This window comes from Podarcis filfolensis (genome assembly GCF_964270895.1).
Source record: "Podarcis filfolensis genome assembly, chromosome: 2".
NCBI lineage: Eukaryota > Metazoa > Chordata > Lepidosauria > Squamata > Lacertidae > Podarcis > Podarcis filfolensis.
Genome location: NC_139605.1, coordinates 7333135 through 7345752, shown reverse-complemented (window position 1 = coordinate 7345752; position 12618 = coordinate 7333135). Strand labels below are relative to the sequence as shown.

The 12618-nt window shown below is 44.2% G+C and overlaps 1 protein-coding gene across 1 annotated transcript; it reads left to right on the top strand.

Annotated features, from left to right (window-relative positions):
• Positions 1-1358: 1358 nt before the first annotated feature.
• Positions 1359-11467, top strand: LOC310758096 (vomeronasal type-2 receptor 26-like; the record flags this gene model as incomplete). Its single annotated transcript, XM_083604033.1, has 6 exons — positions 1359-1543; positions 3320-3611; positions 4063-4875; positions 5831-6058; positions 7383-7509; positions 10557-11467. The coding sequence occupies 6 exons, from the start codon at positions 1359-1361 to the stop codon at positions 11465-11467; spliced, it is 2556 nt and encodes an 851-aa protein (XP_083460159.1).
• Between the last annotated feature and the right edge of the window lie 1151 nt (positions 11468-12618).

Below are 12618 nucleotides of genomic sequence, written 5' to 3'. Positions count from 1 at the left end.
AGCCTGCGTGCCAGATGGAGCTGGTAGATAGCTGCCCTGGACACAGAATTGACCTGTTCCTCCATGGACAGCTGTGAATCCAAAATGACTCCCAGGCTGCGCACCTGGTCCTTCAGGGGCACAGTTACCCCATTCAGGACCAGAGAGTCCCCCACACCTGCCCTCCCCCTGTCCCCTGTGTCCCCCCCCCAAACAGTACTTGTGTCTTGTCAGGATTCAACCACAATCTGTTAGCCGCCATCCATCCTCCAACCACCTCCAGACACTCACACAGGACCTTCACCGCCTTCACTGGTTCTGATTTAAAAGAAAGGTAGAGCTGGGTATCATACACATACTGATGAACACCAAGCCCCCTCCTGCCCTGCTTTTGAGCTTCCCAGAGCTGTCTGATTCACTACTGAGAGATACAGGGTCCTGGACACAATTGTCCTTTGGTCTGATCTGGTTGCAGGGCTCTCCCTAGGTAAAGGTAGGTCCAGTCATGGCCGACTCTGGGGTTGCGGCGCTCATCTCGCTTTATTGGCCAAGGGAGGCAGCGTACAGCTTCCGGGTCACGTGGCCAGCATGACTAAGCCGCTTCTGACGAACCAGAGCAGCACACAGAAACACCATTTACCTTCCCGCCAGAGTGGTACCTATTTATCTACTTGCACTTTGACATGCTTTCGAACTGCTAGGTTGGCAGGAGCAGGGACTGAGCAACAGGAGCTGACCCCGCCGCAGGGATTCGAACCACCGACCTTCTGATCGGTAAGTCCTAGGCTCTGTGGTTTAACCCTCAGTGCCACCCGCATCCCTCTCCCTAGGTACTTGTGCGCAAAATTCAGGTCAAACTCTCCCTATCCCCTTTCCTTGACTCAAAACTTTGGAGTTGCATATCACAAACACGCTTTTCTCCAGCTGTACACCTGCCCCTTAAGCCATATAAGACTTCAGGGAGTTGTGGATGCGAAACTTCTTCAACTTATAATTATCAAAATCATAGTGATTTATTCTTGTAAGAGCTGGAGAGATATTTTTTGGCATCAGAATCAACAAGAGTGTTGATAGCAATGTCATTAATTGCACTGTGCCTGGAAAGCAAAGACAGTGCAGAGAATATTTCCTGAGTCAAGATCTGTAGCAGGAGAGAGGAGGGGGCAGGGGATATGCATGTGTGATGTTACATAATTCTGAAGTCACAGCAGAACAACACCCAAATCAGTAAAACCACTGCAGCTTTGGTCTTGGAAGAGCTGCTTGCTTCTTCTGATCTGCTTTCACTGGAGGTGAGAGGAGCCACTGATATGAGAGATGTAGAAGGCAGGGCCAGAATGAGATCGCTGCTGCTTCTGTTGCTGCTTCTGTTGCTAATCATGCCCCATGGAGTCTTTAGGAACCTGGAAGCAAAATGCCCCTTGAATCTGATCAAGGACCAGCATGAAGCACTCAGTTACTACCGGCCTGGAAACTTCCTCATTAGTGGGATTGTATCTCCAAAATATTTTTTCAGAAAACTTCCATACAACTTTTCCCAGACCCCCTTAACCAGGTATAAGGGGTAAGTAATTCTATGCAGATGGATGTCGTGTTTCTCCATCACCTCTCCAATGGCTGCTTTTTAAACCAGGCAAATAGCCACTATTCAAAGCTCCAGAACCTGTGACCCTCCAGACATTGTTGGATTCAAGTTCCCATCATCCCTTGCTGGCTGGGCTGGTACTGGTGGGAGTTGGAGTCCAGCAATAGATTCCCAGCCATCCATTCCATTTTCAGCTTCCCTGGGTTTTGCAGGAAGTGCTCTTCTGGCAACACCATAATGCAAAAGATCAGGGATCAAAATGAGGCATAATATTATTCCAATTTGGGTAGATAGGTGCGGGTGACACCAAATTCAGGCAATTTCCAAAGTGCAAAGTTTCTATTTATTTTACTTTTATTTTATTTTGACACTATGCCACATAATTACAATAATCTGCCAGTGGACAGTAGACCATGTGAAAATTCCTCTTCGCTAAATTAATGCTTTCCTTCTCCATCTCCACCTTTTCCCTTTCGTGTCATATGTTTTTGAATTATGAGCCTGACAGACTGTCTTAAGAAAATTAATACACTGAGTGACATTTTTTGGCTGGAAAGAAAGAGAAATAGGCTTTAAATAAAATAAATACATATCATAATACAGAGCAGAAGACTTCCTTATTAGGAGAGTTGGATGTCCAAAATATGAAAAATAATTTTTCACCTTTTTCTCACACACCCCTTCAGCCGACCAGATTTCATTCATAACTACTGCAATGTGCTCTATGTGGGGCTACCTTTGAAGGTGACCTGGAAACTACAACTAATCCTGAATGCGTCAGCTAGACTGGTGACTGGGAGCGGTCGCCAAGACCACATAACACCGGTCTTGAAAGAGCTACACTGGCTCACAGTACATTTCCAAGCACAATTCAAAGTGTTGCTACTGACCTTTAAAGCCCTAAGCGGCCTCGGCCCAGTATACCTGAAGGAGCGTCTCCACCCCCATTGTTCTGCCCAGACACTGAGGTCCAGCTCCAAGGGCCTTCTGGCAGTTCCCTCGCTGCGAGAAGCCAAGTTACAGGGAACCAGGCAGAGGGCCTTCTTGGTAGTGGCACCCGCCGTGTGGAACGCCCTCCCACCGGATGTCAAAGAGAAAAACTACTACCAGACTTTTAGAAGACATCTGAAGGCAGCCCTGTTTAGGGAAGCTTTTAATGATTGATATTTTAATGTATTCCTAATCTTTTGTTGGAAGCCGCCCAGAGTGGCTGGGGAAACCCAGCCAGATGGGTGGGGTATAAATAGTAAATTATTATTATTATTATTATTATTGGTTGATGTGTTTGGTACCTGCACTCAAATGATTTCTAATGACCAAGGAGACACCCTGTTTCCTAGTTCCCAACTTAGTGGTCATCATTGGCAAAGGACTTGCCCTTGCTTGACCCCTGTGTTGACTTTTGAAAAACAGTTGGGGGATCTATGCAGACACTCTCTGAAGCAGCCAAAACCATGCAAGTAGCATTGCTGCAACTTCCCAGTCTTTTACAATCTTTGGGGTTGGGGATGGGGTTCATTTTTACTCAGTTTTGTTCTTTGAAGACCATGTGCACTTCTAAGCTCCTGCAATGGAGCACATATCCCCAAATTATTATTGGAGAAAGCAGAGATCCTTGGAGAAAAATGAGGGATATAAATTCAAGAAATAAAATGCGTGCATACATACAAGCTATTATTTGCAGAACAAATATGTTTGTTTTTGTTAAATGGTGAATAGCAGTTTAACGCTTCAAAATTGGTTGATTTATTGCAGTTTGTCTGCCAGCAGGTACTGGCGAATCTTGTCATTCTTGTTCACCATCCAGGAGATCAACAGTAATCCCAGGATCTTACCCAACATCACCCTGGGTTACAACCTCTATGAGAACTATTTAGATGAAAGGATAACTTCTGATGCCACGATAGATCTGCTTGCAGGTGTGGAAAGCAATATTCCGAACTATAACTGTGGGAAACAGAATAACCTGCTGGCTGTTCTTGAAGGGGGAAATTCTGCAATCTCAAAGCAGATTTCATCCATGTTAAGCATCTACAAAATCCCACAGGTAGGTAGGGTGGCAGCATGGAGGGACAAATAAAATTCCACTTTTTTTTTACACCTTTCTTTCCAGAGAAGTTAAGAGAGGGCATTAAAAACGAGAAAACTGCTTTTTTTTGTTTTCAAACTTCAGCCTCCACCAACCTAGCACCTTCCAGATGTTTCAGACTACAATACCATCATACATCCTGTTGGAAAGTTGAAAAGCTAATTTAGTCCAACCCCCTATAATGCAGCAGACTTGAGATTAAGAGTCTCGTGCTCTACTTATTGAGCTATCCCAGTCGCAGCCAGCACAAATTTTCTTCAATATTAATCACTTCAGGTTAATAAGGATATGTTCCTGGAAGTAAAGCAAATCACTATCAGTTTCTATTATGATCTTGTTGAGATTTCTGCATCGCAGGACTAGATGACCCTCAAAATTCTACAATTTTAATTCTTTCTTTTCTCACTAGGTCAATTTTGCCTTCATGGCTCAGGTTCTTGAAGATAAAACCCAGTCCCCATTTGTCCACCAGATGGTCCCCAAAGAAGAAGCTCAATATCAGGGCATTGTGAAGTTGCTCCTGCATTTTGGGTGGACGTGGATCGGCCTCCTTGCTCCGGACAATGATGCTGGAGGAAGATTTGTGAGTGACTTAATGCCTCTGCTGATTGGCAGCGGAATTTGCATTGCCTTGTCCAAAAGATTTCCAGACAAGGATCTAATTAAAATTTTCAGCTCAAATGAACCATATGGAACCTGGAGACAAGTTGATGTATGTGTTTGCTACATAACCACTCAAATGGGCTCAGCTATAATTATTGCAATTCAAATAGCACGTGGGAAACAAATTGGGCCAAAAGTCTGGATCACAACAGCTTTTCAGGACATCGACTTGAATTTGTCGTATCCTCCTTCTATCTTCCAGCACTTTCATGGTTCTTTATCCTTTGTAATGAAAACCAAGATCAGTAGCAGCAGAAGTGCCGACTCCATACCAGGCTCCCATCTTCTTCAGCAATTTTGGGAGGAAGCTTTTCATTGTTCATATTCAAAACATGTGCTGTCTGTGAGAGGCTGGACAAGGTGTGCAGAGGAGGAGAAACTGCAGGATCTGCCCCAAGAGGAGCTCCAGAGAGCCCTGTCTCAAGACAGCTACAGCGCTTACCTCAATATTCAAGCTGTGGCTCAGGCCTTAAATGCAGCATATTCATCTAGATCCAGGTGGATGTTAATGGTGAATGGAGGAGACACATGTTCCAATCAAAGGTTATGGCAATGGCAGGTATTTCCTTTTCCTTTTCTCTTTTCTTTTTTGCAAAGTATCCATTGTCCCAATGATGGAATCAAATTTACAAGCGAGATTTTTTCCGTGCCCGTTTCTGAAGGAAATCCAATTTGTAAGGGCTCTGGTTAATGTGAACATTTTGGCTCGCTTTGGTTGTGTCATATGACACTTCCATATCCAGATTTCTTTTTTTTTATAATGATTTTTATTAAATTTCTGTTTTATCCCTGCATATTTTATATAAACTAAACCATTCAGTATTCCATTATTACATCCATCCAAAATTATTTACACTGTTGAATTTATCTTAATGCTGCCAATGTTTTCAAGTAAACACAATTTCCCCCCATATATTCAATAAATGCTTTCCAATCTTCTCTAAACATATGTTGTTCTTATTCTCTTGTTCTCTTATTCTATATGTTAATTCTGCAAGCTGTGCATATTCCATCAACTTAAGTTGCCATTCTTCTTTAGTTGAGACCTCGCTTGTTTTCCATTTTGGGGCTAACAAAACACAGTCTGCAGTAGTGGCAAACATAAATAACCTTTTCTGATACCTGGGAATTTCCGCCTGAGTTATCCCCAACAAAAAGGACTCTGTTGTTGTTGTTTTTAAGTACTTTTAAACATTTCCCCCCAGTTCATTATGAGTTATTTCCCAATACTCTTTTACCCTTTTACAGGTCCACCACATATGATAGAACGTACCCTCAGTCTCATTACATCTCCAACACTTATCTGATTCGGTCTTATACATCTTAGCAAGTCTACTTAGAGTTAGCTACAGGTTTCTTATTCAGGGATGAAATCTCATATCTCAATCCGCTGGGCGTTTAAGCTGCCCATCAACAATTAAGCACCTGGAATGTAGACTGAGCGGGCACACAGATCTTCTGGTCACAGTCTTCCACATTGCTTTCTTAATGCTGATGTTCCCCTGTCATTCCAGCTTCACCCTTTCTTAAGAGAAATCCAGTGTTCAAACACTTCCATGGGCAGACTATGTTTGGATGAGAATGGGGAGCTGCCAGCTGACTTTGATATTGATAACTGGGTGATGTATCCTAACGGGTCCAGTGTTAGAGTGAAAATTGGGAGTCTGGAGAGAGTGACTTCTACTGGCCTAAAGTTTGCCATTAACCCAGAAGCCATTGAGTGGCCCAAGCAGTTTAACAAGGTATGAGGATATAACAGAGGGATGGGGCTAGTACAGCCTGATTACACTCTTCATAGTGCAACTGCTGCACAACAGCCTTGTATGGTGGACCAACTATGTCTTAAGAACCCAGTAAATGCTGCCAGACAGACCAGAGGGGAATCTGGGGCGCTCAAGGAAATACTGGAGCCCCAGGATTCTGAGACAAGATAAGCAGCATTTCCCAGCCAGGTTCCTCTCTGTTCATCTGGGGAGGAAAACCAGCATTTATCTTTCTTTCTCCCAGGGAACAGAGTAGACCACTTTTCTCTAACACCCAAATTGTATCCCCAGGAGATTGCACCCAGCAGTTAGGAACATGGGAGATGGCTCAAATCCTTAAATTTAGCAAATCCACATTTCAGACTCCAAGAGGCAATTGGTATGAAGTTCTATTCAGATCAGAAGGAAGGGAAGAAGGAAAATGGACAAAGCAGAATACTGAAAAGAGGTTGATATCCCCCCTTCTTTGCCAGTACTCAAAGCACCTTTGAAAATATCATTTTTAACATTCTTGTCTTCAGGATATTGCATGTACAATGGCTGCATTGCATCAGTGTGGTTTGTTGCCACTATTTTCTTATTGCTGTTATTCTAGATTTGTTTTTGTCTTATTTTGCCCTCTGTATAGAAGGTAGAGATAACAAAGTTGAGACAAAGAAGCAAACACACCTGTCAGATGATGGTGTGGTTGCTCGAGAGTAAACAGGCAAGACTCTGACTTGTCTTTTCAAGGCTTTATTCTTGGTGCAACCTATTTACAGTGAAGAGCGTCGTAAGTTCATGTCTGGCTCAATCGCTAGCAGAATCTGGGAGTGGTCTGTCTTTGTACATCCCCCAGCATAAAAGTCGTGTCACCCCCAACCTTTTCCGCCCCTCCCTGCGCAGAAGCCTACTGTGCAGAATGGGCGCTGGCAAGGGCTTACTTCCAGTCTCTCTGGTTTGCTCAGGCTCGGAGTTGAGGCTCTCCCTGGCATCCCCTGGTCCCTGCACCCCCTCTCCGCTGGAGGTGGGGCTTTCCTCCTTGCCAGAAGATGAACTGCTTCGCAAGATTTTCGGAGGCTCCCTATAACTAAACAGCCCCTCCATCTCTCGCCTCTGAGCTGATGGCAGTTCCCTGACAACACCAAACGGTTTTCCCTGCCATGCCCTTTTCTTAAAAAAAAAAGTGCTTCCCCAGAAATAAATGGACAAGGTCAGTGGGACTAGGGAACTTGCTGGATGCTTTGCAAACTCTGTGAAATAATTCCATCGGCACAGGTGCTCCTAACACTTTCTGCTTGATACACCTTGTCTTGGTTATTAGGCTGTGCCTCGCTCCAGGTGTACCGAAAGCTGCCACCCTGGATATGCCAAGGCAGTTCAAGAAGGAGAGCCAGTTTGCTGCTACTCTTGTGTTCCATGTGCGGAAGGGACCATCTCCACTCAGGAAGGTGGGTGATTCCAAGGGCGGGGTGACGAGGGTGACGCTGTGGTCTAAACCACTGACAAGGATCCTGAGATCACGTCAAGGGTAGCCAACTTCTGTGCGATTGCCATAAAACTTAGGTAACAAGCTGTGCTATCATAATGATTAAGGTCTTAAATGATAATTTTAGATTATATGTTAGTGACTAAGTTTTAATTTATATATTTTTTAACTGTTGCTATATCTGTATTTTCCCTGTTAAAGGTAAAGGGACCCCTGACCATTAGGTCCAGTCATGGCCGACTGGAGTTGCGGCACTTATCTTGCTTTATTGGCCGAGGGAGTCGGCGTACAGCTTCCGGGTCATGTGGCCAGGATGACTAAGCCGCTTCTGGCAAACCAGAGCAGTGCACAGAAACGCCGTTTACCTTCCTGCCAGAGCGGTACCTATTTCTCTACTTGCACTTTGGTGTTCTTTCGAACTGCTAGGTTGGCAGGAGTGTCCCTGTTATCCCTAATTGCAAATTCAAATGTATCCCTATTGTGTTTTATGACTTCCTTGATATTGTATGTGGGCTGGAACTGGTCTGTGACCAAAATAATAAAATTCAGTATTCACTGAGCCTTTTGGGCTTGCTGATTGTTAGGGCGGCGGTTGAAATCCCCATGATGGGGTGAGCTCCTGTTGCTCCATACCAGCTCCTGTCAACCTAGCTGTTTGAAAGCATATCAGCACACATAGATAAATAGGTAAAAAAGGTAAAGATAAATAGATAAATAGGGACCACTGTGGCGGAAAGGTAAGCGGCGTTTCTGTGCGCTATGGTTTCCATAATGAGATAAGAATCCAATGTCTTTGTTATGGAGAGACCTGGTCTGAACAAAGACATTGGATTCTTATCTCATTATACATGACAAAGCCATTTTTCACCTTCTCACCCCTTGCTTTTTCCTGTAAGACCTATTGCAGTCGTTAAGAGTCGTCAACAGGCTCATCACAGCTATCTGCCAATCACCCATTCCCACCACCCTTCTGAGTAATACCCCTCCCCACCTTCTCACTATATAGAGGGATCTGGCAACTTCTGTTTCAGTGTATCTGAAGAAGTGTTCATGCACACGAAAGCTCATACCAAGAACTAACTTAGTTGGTCTTTAAGGTGCTACTGGAAGGAAAAAATTTTTTTTGTCTTGTATTCTAGGTCAGATTGTTGGTTCAACAAGTTCTTATCCCTATTTTTAAACCTTTTTATATTTAGTTCTTTTCTAAGAAAAACCAATTTTGCCTTATAGACTTCATATTTATACCTCATTGCTTATTCTTTAAACCTTTTTCTAAAGTCGGCCTAAATTCCCTTCCACGATTTCCCCAATTTTCATACAAATATCCAAACAAAATAAAAACAGAACAAGTTAGAGTATACACCCTTTGGATTCCCAAACTCCACCCCCCCTTTCCCGGTTTCAATCCCCAACAAACGTCCATCAGTCCATCTACTATCAGCCTGGAGACCTCACGTCCGAGGCTCTTAATTCTCTCTCCATTCCTCTCTGCCAGTTTTTTTGATAGTCCTTGGTATTAAGCACCAAATCTCGGAGAAGCTCTAGTTCAATAGGGTCCATGTTTCTTCCAGCCAGACCTCCATACTTAAAAGTGGAGCCTGAATCTTGTTTCTTAATCCTTTCAAGTCCAAATGTCCCCAAAGCTCCACCTTCCACCTTAATCAGATTTGTAATCCTTAGGTCTTCAGATCTCCACATAAGGAGATCCCTCCATTTTTCAGTTTCCAATTCAAACCAGATTTTCTTCATCAAGTTCTTATTTTCCTTTGTAACCATCATGTCAGGCCTCTGGCCTTCCTTTATCTTTGACAACATTACAGCTCCTCCTTCCTTTTCCTCAGGAACAACATATACCTCTTTCCCCTCACTCTCAAATCTCTCAAGTTTCTCTTCTTGGCCAGCTGCATAGGCTTCCTGGGTCAAATCCTTATCCAATTCAATGAATTTGTTTACTGTTAAGTCCAGAGTTGCAACATTTGTAGTCAAAACATCAACTTGGCCTTGTAGCTTTCCCAAGAGAACAAAAACTCTGTCCAACTTAGCTTGAATTTCCCTTCCTTCAGCCATTCTTGTAATGTCCCAAAACCCCCTCTAGAGGGATTTTGGTTACTTAGTGTTCCTTCCAGTTCAAATCCAAAAATCAAATTAATTTGTATCAGTTCTTCCTTATTTTCAACAAAGTATAATCAAATTGTCACAGATATAGCCAGCAGAAGCAGTAGAAACAAAGTTCCCTTTTTCCGTCTTGACAGCTAGTTTGACAGCTGTCAAATTCTTCAGTACCTTTCCAACAGGCTTTCTCGCGGATCACTCCCTGGTCTGAGGGGGGGTGGTACCTCAGCTCAAAATTAGCTCTTATCCTCCAGTACAATTACTTGTAGTGCCAAATCATGAAATTAGTGTCTTTTGCCCAGTAAAAGAGAAAGAATTCTCACGACCTTAGTTAGCAGGTCCTTGTTTTAGGTTGTTTACAGGACGGGGAGACGGGCTTCCTGTTTACGCCTTCCCCGATCGTGCCTAATTAAAAAAAAATTTCTTTGCAAATCCAAATTCCGTACTACTCACGGGTTGTTGTTTTGAGGTCCAATTCACAAGAAAAAGTCAGCGCTCTCCGGCCATGGCAGCGCGGCTTCACTCCACAGGAGAAGCAGTCGACTCTCAGCACCGCGCCACTCACCCCGTCCCCTGTTCCGTAGCCTTTAAAAAGGCTCCTTCGCGGGTCGGGGGGCGCTAATGGTGCCCGCCGAATCACCAGGTTCACAGGCTTCACCGCCTGTGATTTCTGAGGGTCCCCGCGTCGCCGCCGCGGCAAGACCCAACTCCTACGTAGCCGATTCCCTCTGGAGCTCGGAGGGAATCCGCCATTAGCCGATGGCGCTAACCCGGAAGTCCTCACAAATTCTAATTTTGTTACCTCCTCCACATTATCATCTTCTCCCAAAATGCAGCATGACACAGAGAGTTAGAGATATAAGTGATGGAGATGAAAACACTTTTTCTCCTCCTCAGATGCAGACCATTGCACCAAATGCCCAGAAGATCACCATCCAAACAAGGACCAGGATCAATGTATTCCCAAGATTATCACCTTCCTGGCCTATGAAGAATCTTTGGGGATCCTTCTGGTCTCCGTTGCCCTTTTCTTGTCACTAACCACAAGCTTCATTTTAGGAATCTTCATTAAATACATGAAAACTCCCATAGTCAAAGCCAACAACCGGGACCTCTCCTACATTCTCCTCATCTCCCTCTTGCTTTCCTTTCTGTCCTCCTTCCTTTTCATCGGCCAGCCAGGGAAAGTGACCTGTCTTCTCCGACAAGTGGTCTTCAGCATCATCTTCTCGGCTGCCATTTCTTCTGTGTTGGCCAAAACTATCACTGTGGTGCTGGCCTTCCTGGCCACCAAGCCAGGGAACAGAGTGGGGAAATTGCTGGGGAAGAGTCTGGCCAACTCCATAGTCATTTCCTGCTCCAGTGTCCAAGTTGCCATCTGCATCATCTGGCTGAGAATCTCTCCACCATTTCCAGAGTCTGACATGCATTCCCATCCTCAGGAGATCATCCTGCAATGCAATGAAGGGTCTGCTGCCATGTTTTATGCTGCCCTGGGTTACATGGGCTTCCTGGCTGCCATCTGCTTCACGGTGGCTTTCCTGGCCAGGAAGCTGCCTGGGGCCTTCAATGAAGCCAAGCTGATCACCTTCAGCATGCTGGTCTTCTGCAGCGTTTGGGTCTCCTTTGTGCCCACCTACCTGAGCACAAAGGGGAAATATATGGTAGCTGTGCAGATCTTCTCTATCTTGGCTTCCAGTGCTGGGCTTCTGGGCTGCATCTTCCTTCCCAAGTGCTACATAATTATACTGAGGCCAGATCTGAACACAAAGGAACATTTGACTGCAAAAGCTAAAGCTGGCACCTGATCCTTAAATATTCAGTTTTGACAGTTGATACCCAGCCATCTCTCTTCATTTTGCATAAATTATGAGTGATGACAATGAATGCCTAAAGACTCTGCAATGACCACAGGCACTATGAGATTATAATTTTCTATGCCTTGCTGTACCACAGCCTGATTCCCCTCAGATTCTTGATCAACCATCTGACCTTCATAATCCTCATGGTCCTCTGGGGATCACTGTGACTGGTTTGGCACATCTGTTTATTTATACGGCTAATTTGCCCTAAAACTGCACCTAAACTGGATCACAACATATCAAATGGCAAATAATAATTCAAAAAAACATATTAGAAACAACCAGAAGAAATTGCAATATTAATGAGGAAACAAATAATAATAATAAAATAATAAAAGTTTATTTATATCCCGCCTTCCCCAACCGAAGCCGGGCTCAGAGTGGCTAACAACATTAAAATGATACAACATTCTAAAAATCATTCTAAAAATTCTAAAATCTGACAGTTTAAGCTAAAAACATTGCACAAAGCAATGCATGTTTTGGTAGCTTAAACTAAACTGAAGTTATACCAAAACAAAACAGGATGGTAGGTAAAAAAAACACCTCACCGTTTCCCAGGTCTTGCGCTTGTGTTGGAATAAAAAAATGTAGTATCCTCCAAATAATCTGCAGTAGAACTTCTTTGGTGGCTAAAATCCACCCCCACCTCACCCCCGGTTTTATCTCCCTATTTCCTGCTTCGTTATTGTGTATCAATGTGCTGGAGAGGAACAGACCCAGGGGACCAGAATTGGGGAACCCCATGTGTAGGTCCGTATAGTTAAAGCCATGGTTTTCCCAGTAGTGATGTATGGAAGTGAGAGCTGGACCATAAAGGCTGATCGCCGAAGAATTGATGCTTTTGAATTATGGTGCTGGAGGAGACTCTTGAGAGTCCCATGGACTGCAAGAAGATCAAACGCATCCATTCTTAATGAAATCAGCCCTGAGTGCTCACTGGAAGGACAGATCGTGAAGCTGAGGCTCCAGTACTTTGGCCACCTCATGAGAAGAGAAGACTCCCTGGAGAAGACACTGATGCTGGGAAAGATGGAGGGCACAAGGAGAAGGGGGCGACAGAGGATGAGATGGTTGGATAGTGTTCTCGAAGCCAC